Here is a 17,895-nt window from a genome sequence, read left to right as displayed (position 1 = left end):
TCTGAGGATTAGAATGCAAAAACTTGATACTTTCAATTTTTTGAGAACTTGAGGGACTTTTCGACATGATCTAAATTTATGTTGAGGGGGGATTTTTTTTTTTTCATAAAAGCTACGAAGTTGGTAGGGTGGATTGCCTAAAAAAAGTCGACGGATTTTGACCAAATTCAGCTTTTACAAGGGAACCTCTTGAGGTGTCACACTCCGATTTGAACGCCCAAAATCAAATTTTCAGCTACCCATGTTCATTTTTCGATTTTTGGCGAATTTTTGAAAATTCAAAATTGACTGTTTTTGGCGATTTATGCTTTTTTTTTAAAAAGTACGTACTTGATCGGTAAAAATGGCGAAAATAAGTCCCAAAACTAAGATTAATTACCCAAATCCAAATATCTCCATTTCCAGCCATTCTGGAATCTCCAGCGCGATTTTTCAATTTCTCCAGAATTTTGAATTTGCTCCAGAAGGCGTGAATATGAAGTTAGGCAGCTAATAATCCACTTGTGTAGTATACTCGACCTGTTTAACGAGTTTATCTACATTTTAGCCGATTTTGGGAGGGACACCTCAAGAGTAGTTTTTTGACCAGCTTTTTTCAAAATTAAAAAATCCAAAAAATCAAAAGTTTCCCGTTTGCGTGGAAATTTTTGAAATTCACGCGAATCGCTGTATTTTGTCCAAAATTAACCCCCCAAATCCAAATTTCACAATTTCCAGCCATTCTGGAGCCTCCAGCGCGATTTTAAATTTCTCCAGAATTTTGAATTTGCTCCAGAAGGCGTGAATTTGAAGTTGGACAGCTAAAAATCAAGTTGTATATTACACTCGACCTTTTTAACGAGTTTCTCCACATTTGAGCCGATTTTGGGAGGGACCCCTCAAGAGTGGTTTTTTGACCAGCTTATTTCAAAATTAAAAAATCAAAAAGGTGTCACTCTCAAAATCGGCTTAAATGTGGAGAAACTCGTTAAAAAGGTCGAGTGTAATATACAACTTGATTTTTAGCTGTCCAACTTCAAATTCACGCCTTCTGGAGCAAATTCAAAATTCTGGAGAAATTTAAAATCGCGCTGGAGGCTCCAGAATGGCTGGAAATTGTGAAATTTGGATTTGGGGGGTTAATTTTGGACAAAATACAGCGATTCGCGTGAATTTCAAAAATTTCCACGCAAACGGGAAACTTTTGATTTTTTGGATTTTTTAATTTTGAAAAAAGCTAGTCAAAAATCCACTCTTGAAGTGTTCTCTCCAGAATCGGCTCAAATGTAGATAAACTCGTTAAACAGGTCGAGTATAATACAAAACTCGATTTTTAGCTGCCTAACTTCATATTCACGCCATCTGGAGCAAATTCAAAATTCTGGAGAAATTGAAAAATCGCGCTGGAGACTCCAGAATGGCTGGAAATGGTGAAATTTGGATTTGGGGAATTAATATCAGTTTTAGGACTTATTTTGGTCATTTTTATTGGTCAAGTACGTACTTTTTTGAAAAAAGCATAAATCGCCAAAAACAGTCATTTTGAATTTTCAAAAATTCGCCAAATATCGAGATATGAAGTTGGGCAGCTGAAAATTTGGTTTTGGGGATTTTAGAACATGCTCTTACCAAAAATCGCGGTCCCGTTCAAATCGGAGGCGGACACCTCAAGAGGTTCCCTCGTTAGTTGAAAATTACTCAAAAAAATTTTTAGCTCCGGAGGTGTCCCTGGAGTGGAAAAATGGACTCTCAAAGAGGGAGCATTTCGAAAAAATCGCTGTTTTTTTCGCTCTAGTCCCTGCAAAACCTGTTTTGGGAAAAATGATGCAGTCCCAGAAGATAAATTGGGGAAATATTTTGGGACGTAGTGGTGTCAATTTTTTGGTCATTATTTTAATTTCAAAAAATTTAGAGAAATAGTCAAAAACTTATACAATTTTTTCGATTTGTTCAATTTGGCAGTAATGACCAAAAAATTGGCACCTCTGCGTTTCCGAATATTTCCAAAGTTTTTCCCAAAAACAGTTGGGTAGTGACAGGAGCGAAAAAGCCACGATTTCTTCGAAAATGCTTTATCTTTGAGGGCTCATTTCTCCCCTTCAGAGGCACCTCCAGAACTAAAATTTTTTCTGAGTAATTTTCAACTCAAAACGAAGGTCTCTGCTGAATTTGGTCAAAATCCTCTGGTTTTTAGGGGGCGGAGGCGGGGGGCGGGGGGTGATCGGGTCTAATGAAATACCCTAATATGTACCATCGGTTTCATTGACCTTTGCTCGTTGCCCTGTCAAACCACACCATTCATTTCGCCATTCCATTAGATTTCGTCAGGAGTCCATCGTCGCGATATGGGATACCATGTCATGGCAGTAAAAAGCGACAGCGATAGCAGCAGTCTCCGTTGGGATCAATATAACCGCGACCCTTCGACCCTTTCGTATATGTATTATGAATATTTAATCTATCTTTTGAGCGAGCGAAAAGTGGCACTGAAGCCGAAGAAGGGTGGTTGGTTAGTTCGGACTGACCAGAAGACCAATCGATAATTATTATACGTACATAATTATAATCTAGTCAAGGACGACGACGACGACGGTGTTTGGCATAACGTCTCTAATAATTAACGCCTATAACCGATATTATATACTTGTATGACGATAATTTATTATTTGCAGGATTGCTTATCGAACATATCGTTGATTTCTACGGCAAATGGAAAGATTCGACAAAAAGTCGCGGTTGAACAGAACGTATCGAAGTAGCTCGTACGCGCAGCTTTGGAAATTAAACTCAAAAACGAGATACCTACGTGTTTTTTGCTGTTGACGATGATTACTTAACAAAAACCAAAAAAATACCAATACCAAAATTATTACGCTACTGTCCAGTTACGTTACGTTGTACTGAAAATCAAATTCAATGAGCCAATAATAATACCTATATCAAGCACGCGGCTCGCTCAACGTTATGTGAAAAATGAATTATATAGGAAAATTCGTACAAAATCAAAGGTCTAAATTTTTCATCAACTTTGTCGGTTCTTTTCGCGCCTTATTAATTGTTCGAGCGATGTTAACATTTTTTAGATGGGTTTTGGCTGCGATAATGAACCGAAAAGTTATATCAAAGTAGAAAATTAAACGAGTAAATTATACCATACTTATGGGTAAAAACGATTATACCCGCAATACCCGCGTATTATAAAGTAAATAAATAAAAATAAAAAAAATACGTGTCCGAGTTTCAATTTACTACGTGTTTTCGAAGGGTGAAGATGCTTTTTCGACGTTCGTTGTGGATTTCTTTCTATGTGTATTCTTTTTAAAATCCACCCTTCGTACGTATATACTCGTAATTTCGAGATTAATATCTTTATTTTTTTGGCGTGCTGATAAATTCTTTTTTCGTTGTATTTTTGTTCTTATATAAATATGTATGTGTGTGTATGTGTGAAGCAACAGTAAACGCGGTATCGTATATAATTAACAAGCCAACTTACAACATTATCTATGTATGTATGTGTACTATACGTACCTCTCTATAACAACAGCAGCATTATTTTATTAATTTATAAAATATCGCCAAGAAACACGAATACGCGTGTTCGATATGTGTAGTAATTAATTCTTAGCCATCTATGTACTAGGTAGTTTTAGCTGTTTGTGTGTTTTTTGGTTCGGCGTAGATACGGATTCGACTCATCTCTGTAAAGTAATACGATTTTTTTACTCGAGGATTAACGGCCAAAGGCGGGGTTGAATTTGATTGGAAATCGGTCTAGTTGAGAGCTTTTTTTTCTCAGGCTGTTTACTTTCGACTGGAATGGAAATTTAAAATAAATACGATATCGGTGTTTGCTGTTTTTTTTCTCTCATCGTATAAAAAACGAGTCGTTAATTCTACGATAAATTTTTCGCCTGGTTTGGAGATGAGTTGATGATCTACGGCGTGAAAAATTCCCCAACAGCTGAATGGAACATCTTTCTGCCAGTTGAAGCGAGCATTTTACGTATCGTATAAATATTTAGTAGAAGTTTATTTTATTATTTATCGTACAGATTTTTAGTTTTAGTAAGATGAAATATTAAATTTGGGCATGCTGAATGTGTTTTTTCTATGTTTTGATTTTGAAATTTTGAAAATATGAAGCAGAGTTGAAGTAAAACTGATGTGAACATTTTCCGTTACATTTCGACTAATCAATAATACGAACAAGGTTCGCGAATTTAAATAAATATTCGAAATGTATTTTTATATTCTTATTGTAACGTTTATATTTTTATTCAAAAAGTATACAAGTTTCAAATAACAAAGCTATTCGTACTATACAAACCAAAATTCATTCTACTATTGAAAATTAATTTCTCTAATTTCGATGTGCCTACCTATTCTCTGAATGCCCCCCATAATGCTAACTTACAAACATCTGCTATGCTAACAGTTGGTTATTTTATAAGTTTATGTTTTACAATGTATGAAAATAAAATGAATTGCATATAAGCGTGATTACTATTTTATTTTTGAATGAGAGTAACGTTTGAATGAGGTTTGATGAGTAATTTTATGGAGTAGTTTCGAGCACTTATCATTCGATGAGTTATTTCTATATACGTCTTTTCTTCAAATAAAAATGTTTTACGAACGAATTGATTCACTAACAGCAATGATCTGTTTACAGTCGAATCGAATCATTTACGAACGATTGCCGATTATATAAAATAATTGATTGCGATTTCATGGCGAATCATTCGCAAACTGATCAATTAATAATCAGTTTTTGTGAAACTGTTGTAAAGGAATCGATCCGTTTTCAAGCGAAGTGAATCAAATCGAAATCGAATCATTCACAACCAATTGGCGATTGAACAAACTGATTGATTTCTATGTGAATCATTCGCGAACGAGTTGATCAATAGTTACTGAATCATTCGCAAATGAATCGATTCGTATGAGTGACTCGTTCGCGAACGAAATAATTCGTATAAGTGACTCGCTGGCGAACGAATCGATTCATTTACTCAATTTTTGGTGAATCATTCGCAAACGAATTGAATTATATGAATATGAGTGACTCGTTCACGAATGAATCGATTCGTATGAGTGACTTGTTGGCGAACGAATCAATTCGTATAAGTGACTCGCTCGCGAACGAATTGATTCATATGAATATGAGTGACTCGTTCACGAACGAATCCATTTGTATGAGTGACTCGTTGGCAAACGAATCGATTCGTATAAGTGACTCGTTCGCGAACGAATCGATTCATTTACTCAATTTTTGGTGAATCATTCGCGAACGAATTAATTCATATGAATATGAGTGACTCGTTCACCGAACGAATCAATTCGTATGAGTGACTCGTTCGCAAACGAATTGATTCGTATGAGTGACTCGTTCGCGAACGAATCGATTCGTATAAGTGACTCGTTCGCGAACGAATCGATTCATTTACTCAATTTTTGGCGAATCATTCACGAACGAATTGAATTATTTTTTGGTGAATCATTCGCGAACAAATTGATTCATATGAATATGAGTGACTCGTTCACGAACGAATCAATTCGTATGAGTGACTCGTTCGCGAACGAATTGATTCGTATGAGTGACTCGTTCGCGGACGAATCGATTCATTTACTCAATTTTCGGTGAATCATTCACGAACGAATTGAATTATTTTTTGGCGAATCATTCGCGAACGAATTGAATTATTTTTTGGCGAATCATTCGCGAACGAATTGAATTATTTTTTGGCGAATCATTCGCGAACGAATTGATTCATATGAATATGAGTGACTCGTTCACGAACGAATCGATTCATTTACTCAATTTTTGGTGAATCATTCGCGAACGAATTGATTCATATGAATATGAGTGACTCGTTCACGAACGAATCAATTCGTATGAGTGACTCATTCACGAACGAATCAATTCGTATGAGTGACTCGTTCACGAACGAATCAATTCGTATGAGTGACTCGTTCGCAAACGAATTGATTCGTATGAGTGATTCGTTCGCGAACGAATCGATTCATTTACTCAATTTTCGGTGAATCATTTACGAACGAATTGAATTATTTATTGGCGAATCGTTCGCGAACGAATTGAATTATTTTTTGGCGAATCATTCGCGAACGAATTGATTCATATGAATATGAGTGATTCGTTCACGAACGAATCGATTCGTATGAGTGACTCGTTCACGAACGAATCAATTCGTATGAGTGACTCGTTCGCGAACGAATTGATTCGTATGAGTGACTCGTTCGCGGACGAATCGATTCATTTACTCAATTTTCGGTGAATCATTCACGAACGAATTGAATTATTTTTTGGCGAATCATTCGCGAACGAATTGAATTATTTTTTGGCGAATCATTCGCGAACGAATTGAATTATTTTTTGGCGAATCATTCGCGAACGAATTGATTCATATGAATATGAGTGACTCGTTCACGAACGAATCAATTCGTATGAGTGACTCATTCACGAACGAATCAATTCGTATGAGTGACTCGTTCACGAACGAATCAATTCGTATGAGTGACTCGTTCGCAAACGAATTGATTCGTATGAGTGACTCGTTCGCGAACGAATCGATTCATTTACTCAATTTTCGGTGAATCATTTACGAACGAATTGAATTATTTTTTGGCGAATCGTTCGCGAACGAATTGAATTATTTTTTGGCGAATCATTCGCGAACGAATTGATTCATATGAATACGAGTGACTCGTTCGCGAACGAATCGATTCATTTACTCAATTTTTTGGTGAATCATTCACGAACAAATTGAATTATTTTTTGTGAATCATTCGCGAACGAATTGATTCATAAATTAAATAAATTGATCGATTCGTTGGTGAGAATGGTTCTTTCAAAAAAATTGATCAATTCGTTCATGAATGATTCACTAAAAATTGAGGGTCGTATTAGTACTTTATAGGAATCGTGCAGCTAGGCCTAGTGAGATTTTTTCAAGTTTCATCGAAATCTGTTCATACGTCATAAATGGCGTACCTAAGGGTCACACGATGTTGTTATGTGATATGATGTATTTTACGGAGCACGATATTGAAGGTAAGTGAAGAAATGAGCAGCTTGCAGTGACTTTGGCAAGTGTAAGGTACATCTCAAAGGTAATCTGTACCTATTCTGGTGTATCGGTCTCGAGCAAGCTTTGATCTATGAAATTGTACGCTCAAACGCACAAAGGATTGCTGAAATTACTCCGGTTACAATTTATTTACCCAAAACTTGTATACGTATACCGAATAGCGAGAAAATTTGCCAAGTAAAATTTTACGTATACATATAGCTGGCAGCCACTAAAACAGAATATATTACTCGTTGCAGTTCACGAGCATAGTGTGGTTTGCGGCTGATAGACTACAAAATACAAATACTCGTAGTCGTAGGTACGCTATTACACCAATTCCACACGCTACAATATGCTTAGCTTCATGTAACAAAATAGAGAACGCAAAGCTACCCCAGTGTGCCCTCATCAGCACCTAATACCCATGTACTTGTAGAAGGTATATGGGTAGGTGAGTATGTACGAGGAGGAGAGAGAGATATGTATGTATGGCGTATACAATACATACATGAAAACATACATGAAAACAAGATGGGTTTTTAGTTTTACAAAGAAAGATAATCATTTAACGAATACTCTTCTTAATGCAAACAGCGAAGAAAACTTTGCCAAATATATACATTTTCTCGTATTTTATTGTCGGCGAATTTCGCCCCTCTGCTTCGAGTTTACTTTCAATATACTTACATAGAATAGAATAAAGTTACCTTGAATATTGTACGCGATGTACATTGTACAATGTTCTACGATATTCGGCGCACTACCCGACCCTGCCATAAGGGTACAATTTTCGTTGAAAAAAATACCCCTGTGAACAGAGATAACGTTATAGGCGATGTTGTTAACCGACCTGTTTTTCCTTTTACAAAGGATCGACGAGTAATTTTGGCCTAGCTGGCAATTTTTCATATTTGTGTGAGACATTGTAGAGAATGTTGATGTCTCAACAGCTCTCGGTTATTATAATTTCAGTGATTCGCAAAATTCTCTTCGTTCTTGAATTTTTATAATTATAAATCACATTTTTGTACTTAGTGTTTTTTTTTCAATTTTCAATTTTTTTAACAACTCATCTCCCCATTTATCTTTCTATCTACCTATTCTCTTGAAAGTCAGTCCAAATATTGTAAAATCAGATTTAAATGTCACCATTAAAAGTACGATATTAGTTATGTGAAGAATCATCAGCATTTTTGCGAGTTCTTCAATGTCTGACAAAGTATTGTGGCATCAGATAGATATGCTCTTGAAAATTGATTAAGATCACTGACATACCTGCCCAGCAGCCTCTCGTGGGCGTCTATCTGCCCTATTGAGGTTGTCTGCATGCCTGTCTGGCTGTCCAAGGTCGTCTGTCTGGCAACTTAAGGTCATTGACTCATCTGTAAGGGTTTCCCAATGTCGTTTTGTTTGCCTGTCTGGTCTCGTAAGGTCATTGGCCCTTACGACTGACTTCCCAAGGTCATTTGATTGAATGTTCGAGATTTTCAGGTCATTGATCCATCTGTTTGTCAGGTCTGATGAGGTCATTAACCCTTCTGTCTGGTTTCACAAGGTTGTATCTCTGCATGGTTTTCCGAAGTATTCTGTCTGTCTGGTCTTTCAAGGTCATATGGCTGCCTGTATGGTGTGTCAAGGTCATTGACCCGTCTGTTTGGCTTCCCAGAGTTGTCTGTCTCTTCATCTATATTTTTGTCTGCCCTTTTAAGGTCGTTGACTCGGATTTTCAAGGTCATCTGCCTGCATAACTGACCTCTTAAGGTCATTGACCCATCTATCTACCGCCGCAAGGTCGCTTGTCTGCCTGTCTGTGCTCGTGAGGTCATTGACGCGCCTGTCTGTCCTCTTTCAGTCATTGGCTCGTCTCTCTGACTTCTTAAGGTCAAAGGTATCTACTTACCAGAAATTGTTGATACAAATTATATTGTTCTTTGATTTATTGTGGTTCACATCAATGAACCATCGGGCCACTTCAAGTAATAAGTATCAGTACCTATGAAATTGAAAATTTCAAAATATTCTTCGAAGTACATAAATAAGGGACTTTTTAATTTAAGCAACTTTGATAACTGATGATGAATTAAGGTAGGTAAGTAGAAATAATCTTATAAGATTTCACTTCATCATTTCGTGCAGCTGTGTTGATGTAGGTAAAAATTGTAAATATCATTATTGAATAGAAAAATATGACTTTTCATTTTTAAAACATGGACTTTATCAAATTCATATTTAATTTGTGCCAAGACAACTAGATTAGTTCAAAACACGACATCACAAGCAGATTCTTTAGTTTTAATATAGGTACATATGTAGTTGAGTTTACACTCGAATATTATTATTGGACCTAGGTTAATTAAACGTAATACATTATGTCATAGTTTTAGATTATCCAGTTAAAGGTGCTAATAATTCAAGATTATATTCTTCAATCATCGATAGGGTAGTCAGGATATTAAGGTATGGAAATTTTGGTCACTTTCTATATTCGAAACAGGATCTATCTGAAACAGAAAGCATGGAGAAGGAGAATATTTATTCTGGTGAAATTAAAACCATGTAGGTACCTACAACATGTAGGGAATCATTGCAAATACACATTGCATGATCCCTATAGCAATATTGCGCACAGCTAACACCAGAAAGTTTTGTGATCATGTGATCGCAAATTGCGATGAAATGTGATTTGTCAGTGCCAAGATATTATACGGAGGGGGGGGGGGTATGCTGGTTCGCTGTTTTCTTCCTTTCAAACACCCAAACTGTGTCCTCGAATACTCTTGCCAAAAAAAAAGGAAGTCACGATGAGTAATGTTGGTAGGGCGAAAAGAAAGAGATATTCTGCAGCATTTACAACGACTCAGACTCCATACAGGCCTACTGTTCTTAATTCATTTGAAGTCAATTTTCTCAATAAACCTACTTTCCATTCCTACTAAAGGGTAATGCTAATCATCGACATTACACTAAATGGATACCCAGCAAGTCCATTTACCCCGCGTCAATAAACAACAACGTTGCTTATTGGCTGATCTAGTTACTGATGCGATTTTTTTTTCTGCGCATGGTATCTGATTGGTTAATTTTGATTTTGAATTCAAATTTGGTGGCCGAGTAGATCCGTGTAAATTTGAAGTTGATCACCTCTTCCCCTTTGCAGAACGTTTCGATGGGCATCACTTGCGCCGAACGGATGTGCCTCAATAACCTCACCTTTCCCTTGTGAACTTCGTGAGCACTGCATTTCCCACCCGCCTCTCTACACGCTGTATATCCATTTAGTGTAATATCGATGATGCTAATGCACCACGGGCCTCAATTCAATTTCAGCTATGTGTACCTATTTATAATTTTGTGAATATTTTCTCGCTCAAGTTAGATTCAAAACACCTTTATTTTGATATGTTACAAGCTATTCTTTAATACATAGTTAGTGGGTTACTTGAACCTTGAATAACAGGTAGCCTTACCAGGAAAAAGAAAAATGTGCATGAAGTCGCTGCTGTTCGTTGTTGAAAAACATTGGTAAATCCCAGAATTCAAGGCTGAAGCGTTTTTTATTTGAAGGATTTTTCTGTGTGGGGTTTCCGTAATTACTGCGTAATTATCCTGAAAACAAACATTAAAAAAGAAAATCACAATTTGCCTTATTTCAATTCTTTATTTTTGAGATACATGCGGCAGCATTGCTGCCATCGTATCAGGTTAAGCATTACATAGATGATTATTTGAATATTACTTACATAGGTATCTATAGAATGCAAATTTCATATTTAAATTGGATAAAAGTACACAATTAAAACATAAAAAGATGAGCAGTTAAAACTACATGTACCTATATAAAATTCTACACCAGGTTATTTCAACAAAAAAATAAAAAATAAATATAAAAATTGAACATTTATTGCTCCAGGGAGCTGAGATATTCTTCCATGGTAAAATAATCCCTAGTTATCAGCCATTCTTTGAGGGCATTTTTGAATTTTTTTTGCAGTTGGTTGGTTATTTACACTCCCTGGAATCCAGGGTTGTACATGTTTAAAACAAAAAATTGTTTTAAACATGTTTAAAACACGTTTAAAACAAATGAAAAAAAACAGAACAATGTTTTAAACAAAGAAAGCCATTTTTTGTTTAAAAACTTCATTAATGGGTATTAAGCCGGATTCCAAAAATAAATTTTGCTAATATTTTGCAAGAATAAACACGTTTTTGTACAAATCCGATTATATACTTTTGCTGCAGATGATACAGTACTACACTGGAGAAGTTTTGTGCAGTAGCGGGGAGTTCTAAGGTTACCTCGTCATCTAGTACTCTAGGGATGGGTAATTTTTGGAAAGGTTATAACCCTAGTATAAACCATGAGAGATATGTCCAAAATACCTATATTGTGATATTGTAGTGAGAATTTGGTCATCAACAAAGGTGAGCCTGCATGTTTGTCTTGAGGTAAGTATTTTATAAATTGTGCTTATCACATGTTTTTATAGTGTGAGAATTTGCTTGACATGTGATATGCATTACCTCCTCAAAAAACCACCCCATAGGCCATTGTAGAGTGGAATAGTCCAAAATAGGCAAGTCTGAGAGTTTTTTGATTTGTAATTTGGCGTAGCCTCGCGAGGGCACAGGTTGTTGTCGCAAGAGGTAGTCTCTAGGTAGTAGCTCGGATCATCAAGAGGAGCCAGTCTCCAAGGACAGATGAGAAGGCGAAGACAACACCAGGGGTATTCTGCGCGTCCATGTTGTGCGGGGTGGTAACATGTTGCTGTTCGATGGACTCGGAATCGATAAACATGGCCAAAGCAGAATTCTCCAGTTGGTGGAACGACAGGGAGGAGTGGCAAGCTGAAGGCCAAACCTTCACATAAATACCGGATTACAAACAAGAATGCATAACAGCTGCAGAACACCAACAACTCACTCGTTCCAGCCCCAGGGAAGCTCAAGGGCTTCAGAGTGAGAAGGCGAATACCAGCGCCTAAAAACTGGCACATTCAGCTAAGGGAGCAAACCCCAACAGAAAACCATGGTGGAAGGCAACGGGAAACCAACACCATTATATCTCCCTAGAATTATATGGACATCAATTCAGCAATGGCCCTAAGTCTCCGTCAGGCTGATCCTCATCCGCCAAGGCAGCCGGATAGGGTGCTAAGAATACGCGGAGTTAAAACAAGGCGGAACAACATCAACGTCGCAACCTGGAACGTACGAACCTTGTATAAAATTGGACAACTTGCCAATGTAATCAAGGAAGCCAGGAGATTAAAAATCGACGTATTAGGAATAAGCGAGACCCGATGGACTGGAAATGGCAGAAACCGGGTAGATAAGGATTATGAAATGATCTACGCTGGAAAAGACACACACGAACTAGGTGTGGGTATATTAATACATACCAGAATCAGCGATAAAATCAGTGCCATAATTCCAAAATCAGAGAGGATAATATTTGTGAGATTGGAGGTCAAGCCAAAACCAATCGTGATAATTCAAGTTTATAATGATGGCAGAGATCATAAAGAAATTAAATCACGGATTGGAATGGCAAAAAGCGCCTTTAACAACCTAGCCAATGTGCTGGGAAATCGAACAATGAGTCTAGCTCTGAGAAAGAGAATTATGCGATGCTACGTATGGACTGTTCTGAAGTATTCCTGTGAAACATGGACCATGAGTGCAGAATGCGAGAAGAAAATATCTGCTTTTGAGATGTGGTGCTATCGAAGGCTACTACGGATCTCATGGAAGGAAGGACTTCATCACCAACCAGGAAGTATTAGCAAGAATAGGAGAGGAGCGGAAAGTCGTAGTAGAAGATATAAAGAACAGAAAGCCAATGTATTTAGCTCATAAAATATGAGAAAACGGTATTTTTCATGCTAGCGGTACAGGGGAAAATTCAAGGAAGAACTACAAGAGGGAGGAAACGATCGGAGATGTTAACAACAAACTCACCGGCCAACTCTCCCTGTAAGACCCTGAAAGAAACCGGCTGATATAGATGGAAGTATACGCTATCTCCTGTAAAGGAGCGCGACTACGACGACGACGACGACGACGAATTTGGCGTAGCTGAAAGAGTAAAAAGTTTATAGATGACAAACGACAAGTTAATTTATTGATGTATACATCCCATTTTAAATTGCATTGAACATCAAACCCTAAGAACTTTGCAGCACTGGAGACATTAAGCAGAGTTGGGAGAGTTTCTGCTACCAGGTCTGCCTCCCTAGGGGTTACATTGAAAGGCACTGTTACTGTTTTTTCCAGGTTCAAGCTCATGCAATTTGCATTAAACCAACAAATCAAGTTTTTGAGAACATGTTCTGTTTTTTAAGCACTGTGTACCAGCTACCACCCTTTAAAAATGTGGTTGTATCATCTGCAAACTGTGTTAGAAGTGCATTAATGTAGGATGACAAATCGTTAACATAGAGAATAAATAATAAAGGTCCAAGTATGGAGCGTTGGGGGACTCCTTTGTCCATTATTTTCTCTTCAGAAAAGGTGCAAGTGTCAACATTTTGGATTTTTACAATTTATACCCCATTTTCAAGGAAAGATTTTAGCCAACTGTAAATTGGACCTCCTATCCCATATTTTTCCAACTTTCCTAATAGAATTCCATGGTTCGTGGTATCAAACGCTTTTGACAAATCACAGAATATTGCCAATGAATTTTCACCCTCCTGGCCAGCTTGCAGAATTTTGTTCAATAAATTAAATATTGCTTTGGTGGTGTTTTTTCCACAACGGAAGCCAAACTGTGTTTCACTTAGAATACTGTTAGATGATAGGAATCGTATCAGTCGATTATACAACAGACGCTCAAAAATCTTTGAGAATACTGGTGTTACAGAGATGGGCATGGGCCTATAGTTGTTTAAATTTGATTTTTCTCCTTTCTTGTGTACAGGCCTACAGGGGTTACAATACTTAATTTCAAGCTGTCTGGAAATTTTCCCTGATCTACAGAGTCATTAAAAAGTTCAGCAATTATATGAGATATGCAGCGATCAGCTTGTCTGATAAAGCCTACATCTAAACCATAACTATCTCTTGAGTTAGAATTTTTGAGACCTTGTATGACGTTAGGGACTTCAGCTGCAGTAGCCGGTAACACAAACATTGAGGAATCATTAGCTGGAATAAGGGACAATGGGTTTAATGCTTGAGAAGAATTAACTACCTTATTTGCAACTGTTGCAAAATGTTGGCTGAATAATTTTGCTATATCAGCTGAGTTGGTATATTTGGTGTCTTGGAATGTAATAAATGGTCAATGGTTTGTTTGCATGGTTGATATGAGTTTATTATCTTCCATGTAGTTTTGCAGATATTGTTTGAGACTGCAACTTTGTGAGAGTTTGATTCTATATTTGCCCCATTGATCAATTTTTTATATTCCTTTTGAAGGAGCTTGTATTCAGTTTTTTCATCTTCAGACCCACCAAATTTCCAATTTGAGTAAGCTTCTAATAGTATACTTTTTAGAGTGTGTATATAGAGCATGTAGCTGTACATCAGTATTCTCGTTTAGAGCTCAGAGTCGCGCCGCGCGCCGGTGCGGGGATGCTTGATTTTTGAAAATCTCATCCCAATGTTCGCAGTTCATAGACCGCTGTTCGGACCTCCATTCCACCCCCTGGAATATCTTTGGTGCTGCCGAATATTGAAACTAAATTTAATACATCTTTAGAATCATCATGAAATTCTGAATTGCGCTTTGAAAAAATTAATTTAAAAATTCTACGGAACCACTGAAAACATTAAGATTTCTGGACAGATTTCGAAAAAAAAAACTTTTTTAAAAGAAAAAACAAACAGTTTTTCATGCCTAAAATGTCTTTTTTATTTATTTTTTGTTTAAAAGAAAATGCTGAAAATTTTTCTATTTTTATCACTCTTTTCTAATAGGTACAAAATACACTTGTAAGTACAAAAACTTACTGAAAAATGTGAAGAAAAAAATAAGGTGGTATAAGAAACAGGTAAACTTTTTTTTCGGTTCAAAACCTGATTAACTACTACCACCTCTTGAACCTCTTTTTGTGAGTGTGAGTACTTATTGGCCAAAACACATCTAGTCTAAGCCCACAAGTTGTGTGAAAATAATAATGAAAGCTTTATACATGCTCGTTCAAGGAGCGGTTCCATGCGATTTCATCTGTACCAGTACACGTAATAGTGAGGTCTTCTTCCGCGGAATAATAGAGTCTAGATCTATTTTGATAAGGGATCATTACTCCTGAAAAAAAAATTTAAGGCACTTGCAATACTTGCATGCAAGATTTGTTTGATAGGTGTTCCTAGTCAAAATGGTAGCACATGGTCAGTGATTCTCCAATATAATGGCAGTTTCTGTCGATGCACTTCTGTCAGCGATGTAAGAGTGACTAAACGCCATGCGCTATACCAACGTGGCTAGGCAGAACTGTAACGTAAAGCGTTTACTCGCTCTTATATCGCAGGTAAGGGTGTACCAACAGAAACTGTCATTTTATTAGAAATCAGTGACCTTGTGCTACCATGTGAACTGAAAACAATAAAAACATAGACTGAAAAAAATTTCTAGTCAGGAACTCACCAAAACAATATGCTGAAAACGCAATCAATATAATGAGTAAAACAGATGAGTGTCGCATCATTTTCTTAAATTTTGAAATGCAGATGACCTGAAAAAAGAACCAGTTGATACATATCTATTTCATTATGAGTGACTAATGGGTGATACAATCGGTATAGGTACTTGTATACATATAAGCAACCATCGTCCACAACCCCCATAACCTAAATTTCAGTTGCCCAAATTCATTTTATAATTTTGGAAAACGTTCAAAAATTCAAAATCGACCATTTTTAGTGATTTATGATATTTTTTACAAGACCCTATGTACAGGTACTTAATCACTAAAAATGATTAAAACTATACAAGTCTTGAACCTAATAATAATTCCCCAAATCCGAATTTCACTATTTCGAGTCATTCTGGAGCCTCCAGTGTTATTTTAGATTTCTATAGAATTTCAAATTTGCTTCAAAAAAACGTAGGTAAATATAATAACGTAGGTACCTATCAAACTATAGAGATTTGTTTGGGGGAAAAACTTGAAATCATTAAGCATTATTTGGTACATACTCCTAGGTAAAGCAGCCAATAGATACGCAAAAAGCAAATTCAAAAACTCTCTTGCAATTAGAGAACAGTTGATGGCTTGTTTTGATCGAATATTCGAAAAAATAGCAACTCAAGTACCGAGATATAAAATTCACTCGTTGAAAACACTGTAGGTACGAGTACATAACACAGAAAAAATATAGCTGTCACGACGCGACGCAGAAATACTGTAAGACATTATTTAGGTACCTAAGTATGTATGATGTGAGAAGAAATATGAAGAGTGTTGGCGTAGTAGTGATTGAAAAAAAATTAGATCTATATTTAGCTCCATGTGGGTTTATTTTCACCAACGTTTATAAACTGAATTATCCACCAAACTGATGTTTTAATAAAAACACTGAGGCAATACATTACATACACGCAATTTTATTGATAACACATGTACGTAATAACCGAACGTTTCGGATTCCAAACTGATGTGAGGTCATCTAAAAGAAACAAACGCCAAAACTTCAAGTACCTACCTATATTACCTATGTACTTGGTTGATGCGATTTTTAAAATTTTTGTAAAGGAAGCTACGAGTATGTTATGAAACTTTGGAGATTTTTTCGTTCTCTATTTTTTCAGAATTAAGAAGATGTGGTTTTAAAATGTTACCTTTCGAAAGTCCGCTTTATAACATAAAAATACATAGCTTTCAAATCTTTCAAAATTTTAAAATTTTGAAATTTTGAAATTCATTCAGATTTCTTCACATCTGCTTATTGAAATCGGATTTTTAAAATGTTTATTTTAAACCGGAATTTTCATAATTTTAAGGAAATACTTAAGCGATGAAAAAAATGTTCAAAACTTTCTTTATAGATACCTTGTACATAGTTTCCTTGCAGAAACTTTCTCCTCACCTATCTAGCTACCTATCTTTTAAAAGTCAGTCCAAATATTGTAAAATCAGATTAAAATGTAAGCCATTGGCTCTAAATATTGGAAATTGACCAAATTGTATTCAAAGTTTCCAGACAATAGACATGATATTGTTTTCAAAAGTACGATATTATGTTAAGAATCATCAGCATTTTTTGCAAGTTCTTCAAAGGTCAGACAAAGTATTGTGAAATCAGGTTAGATATGCTCTTGAAAATTGATCATGGTCACTGACCTACCTGCTCAGCCTCTTGTGGGTGTCTATCTGCCCTATTTAGGTTGTCTGCATGCTTGTCTGGCTGACCAAGGTCGTCTGTCCGCCTGTCTGACAGCTTAAGGTCATTGACTCGTCTACCTGGCTTTCTAAGGTCATTTTTCAGTCTGTTTTGCATCTTTGGGTCATTCATTTGTCTGTCTGTCTGTCTGTCCGGTCTCATGAGGTCATTGACCCTTCTGTCTGGCTTCTCAAAGGTCGTATGTCTGCCTGATGTCAGGTTGTCTGCATGCTTGTCTGGCTGTCCAAGGTCATCTGTCTGCCTGTCTGACAGCTTACGGTCATTGACTCGTCTGCCTGGCTTCCTAAGGTCACTTGTCAGTCTGTTTTGCATCTTTGGGTCATTGACTTGTCTGTCTGTCTGTCTGTCTGTCTGTCTGTCTGTCTGTCTGTCTGTCTGTCTGTCTGTCTGTCTGTCTGTCTGTCTGTCTGTCTGTCTGTCTGTCTGTCTGTCTGTCCGTCCGTCGGGTCTCATGAGGTCATTGACCCCTCTG

At 36.7% G+C, this 17,895-nt stretch overlaps 1 protein-coding gene and 1 long non-coding RNA gene across 2 annotated transcripts in view; one reads left to right on the top strand and one right to left on the bottom strand.

Moving 5' to 3' along the window:
- Positions 1 to 4,476, top strand: part of Smg5 (Smg5 nonsense mediated mRNA decay factor) — a 31,708-nt gene extending 27,232 nt beyond the window's left edge. The window contains exon 16 of the mRNA XM_065368653.1: positions 2,652 to 4,476. Within this exon, the coding sequence (XP_065224725.1) occupies positions 2,652 to 2,719 (68 nt within the window). The 3' untranslated portion in view covers positions 2,720 to 4,476. The remainder of the gene's footprint in view (positions 1 to 2,651) is intronic.
- A 4,868-nt stretch (positions 4,477 to 9,344) lies between these two features.
- Positions 9,345 to 16,447, bottom strand: LOC135848694 (uncharacterized). Its single transcript, XR_010559413.1, has 5 exons — positions 16,219 to 16,447; positions 15,667 to 15,754; positions 15,212 to 15,327; positions 10,541 to 10,679; positions 9,345 to 9,574 (listed from the first exon to the last, which is right to left on the bottom strand). It is a non-coding gene; the product is annotated as an uncharacterized LOC135848694 (long non-coding RNA).
- Between the last annotated feature and the right edge of the window lie 1,448 nt (positions 16,448 to 17,895).

The sequence above is a fragment of the Planococcus citri genome, chromosome 5 (genome assembly GCF_950023065.1).
Source record: "Planococcus citri chromosome 5, ihPlaCitr1.1, whole genome shotgun sequence".
NCBI classification, from domain to species: Eukaryota; Metazoa; Arthropoda; class Insecta; order Hemiptera; family Pseudococcidae; genus Planococcus; species Planococcus citri.
The sequence above is the reverse complement of the archived record's forward strand: the minus strand, read 5'-3'. Positions and strand labels throughout refer to the sequence as shown.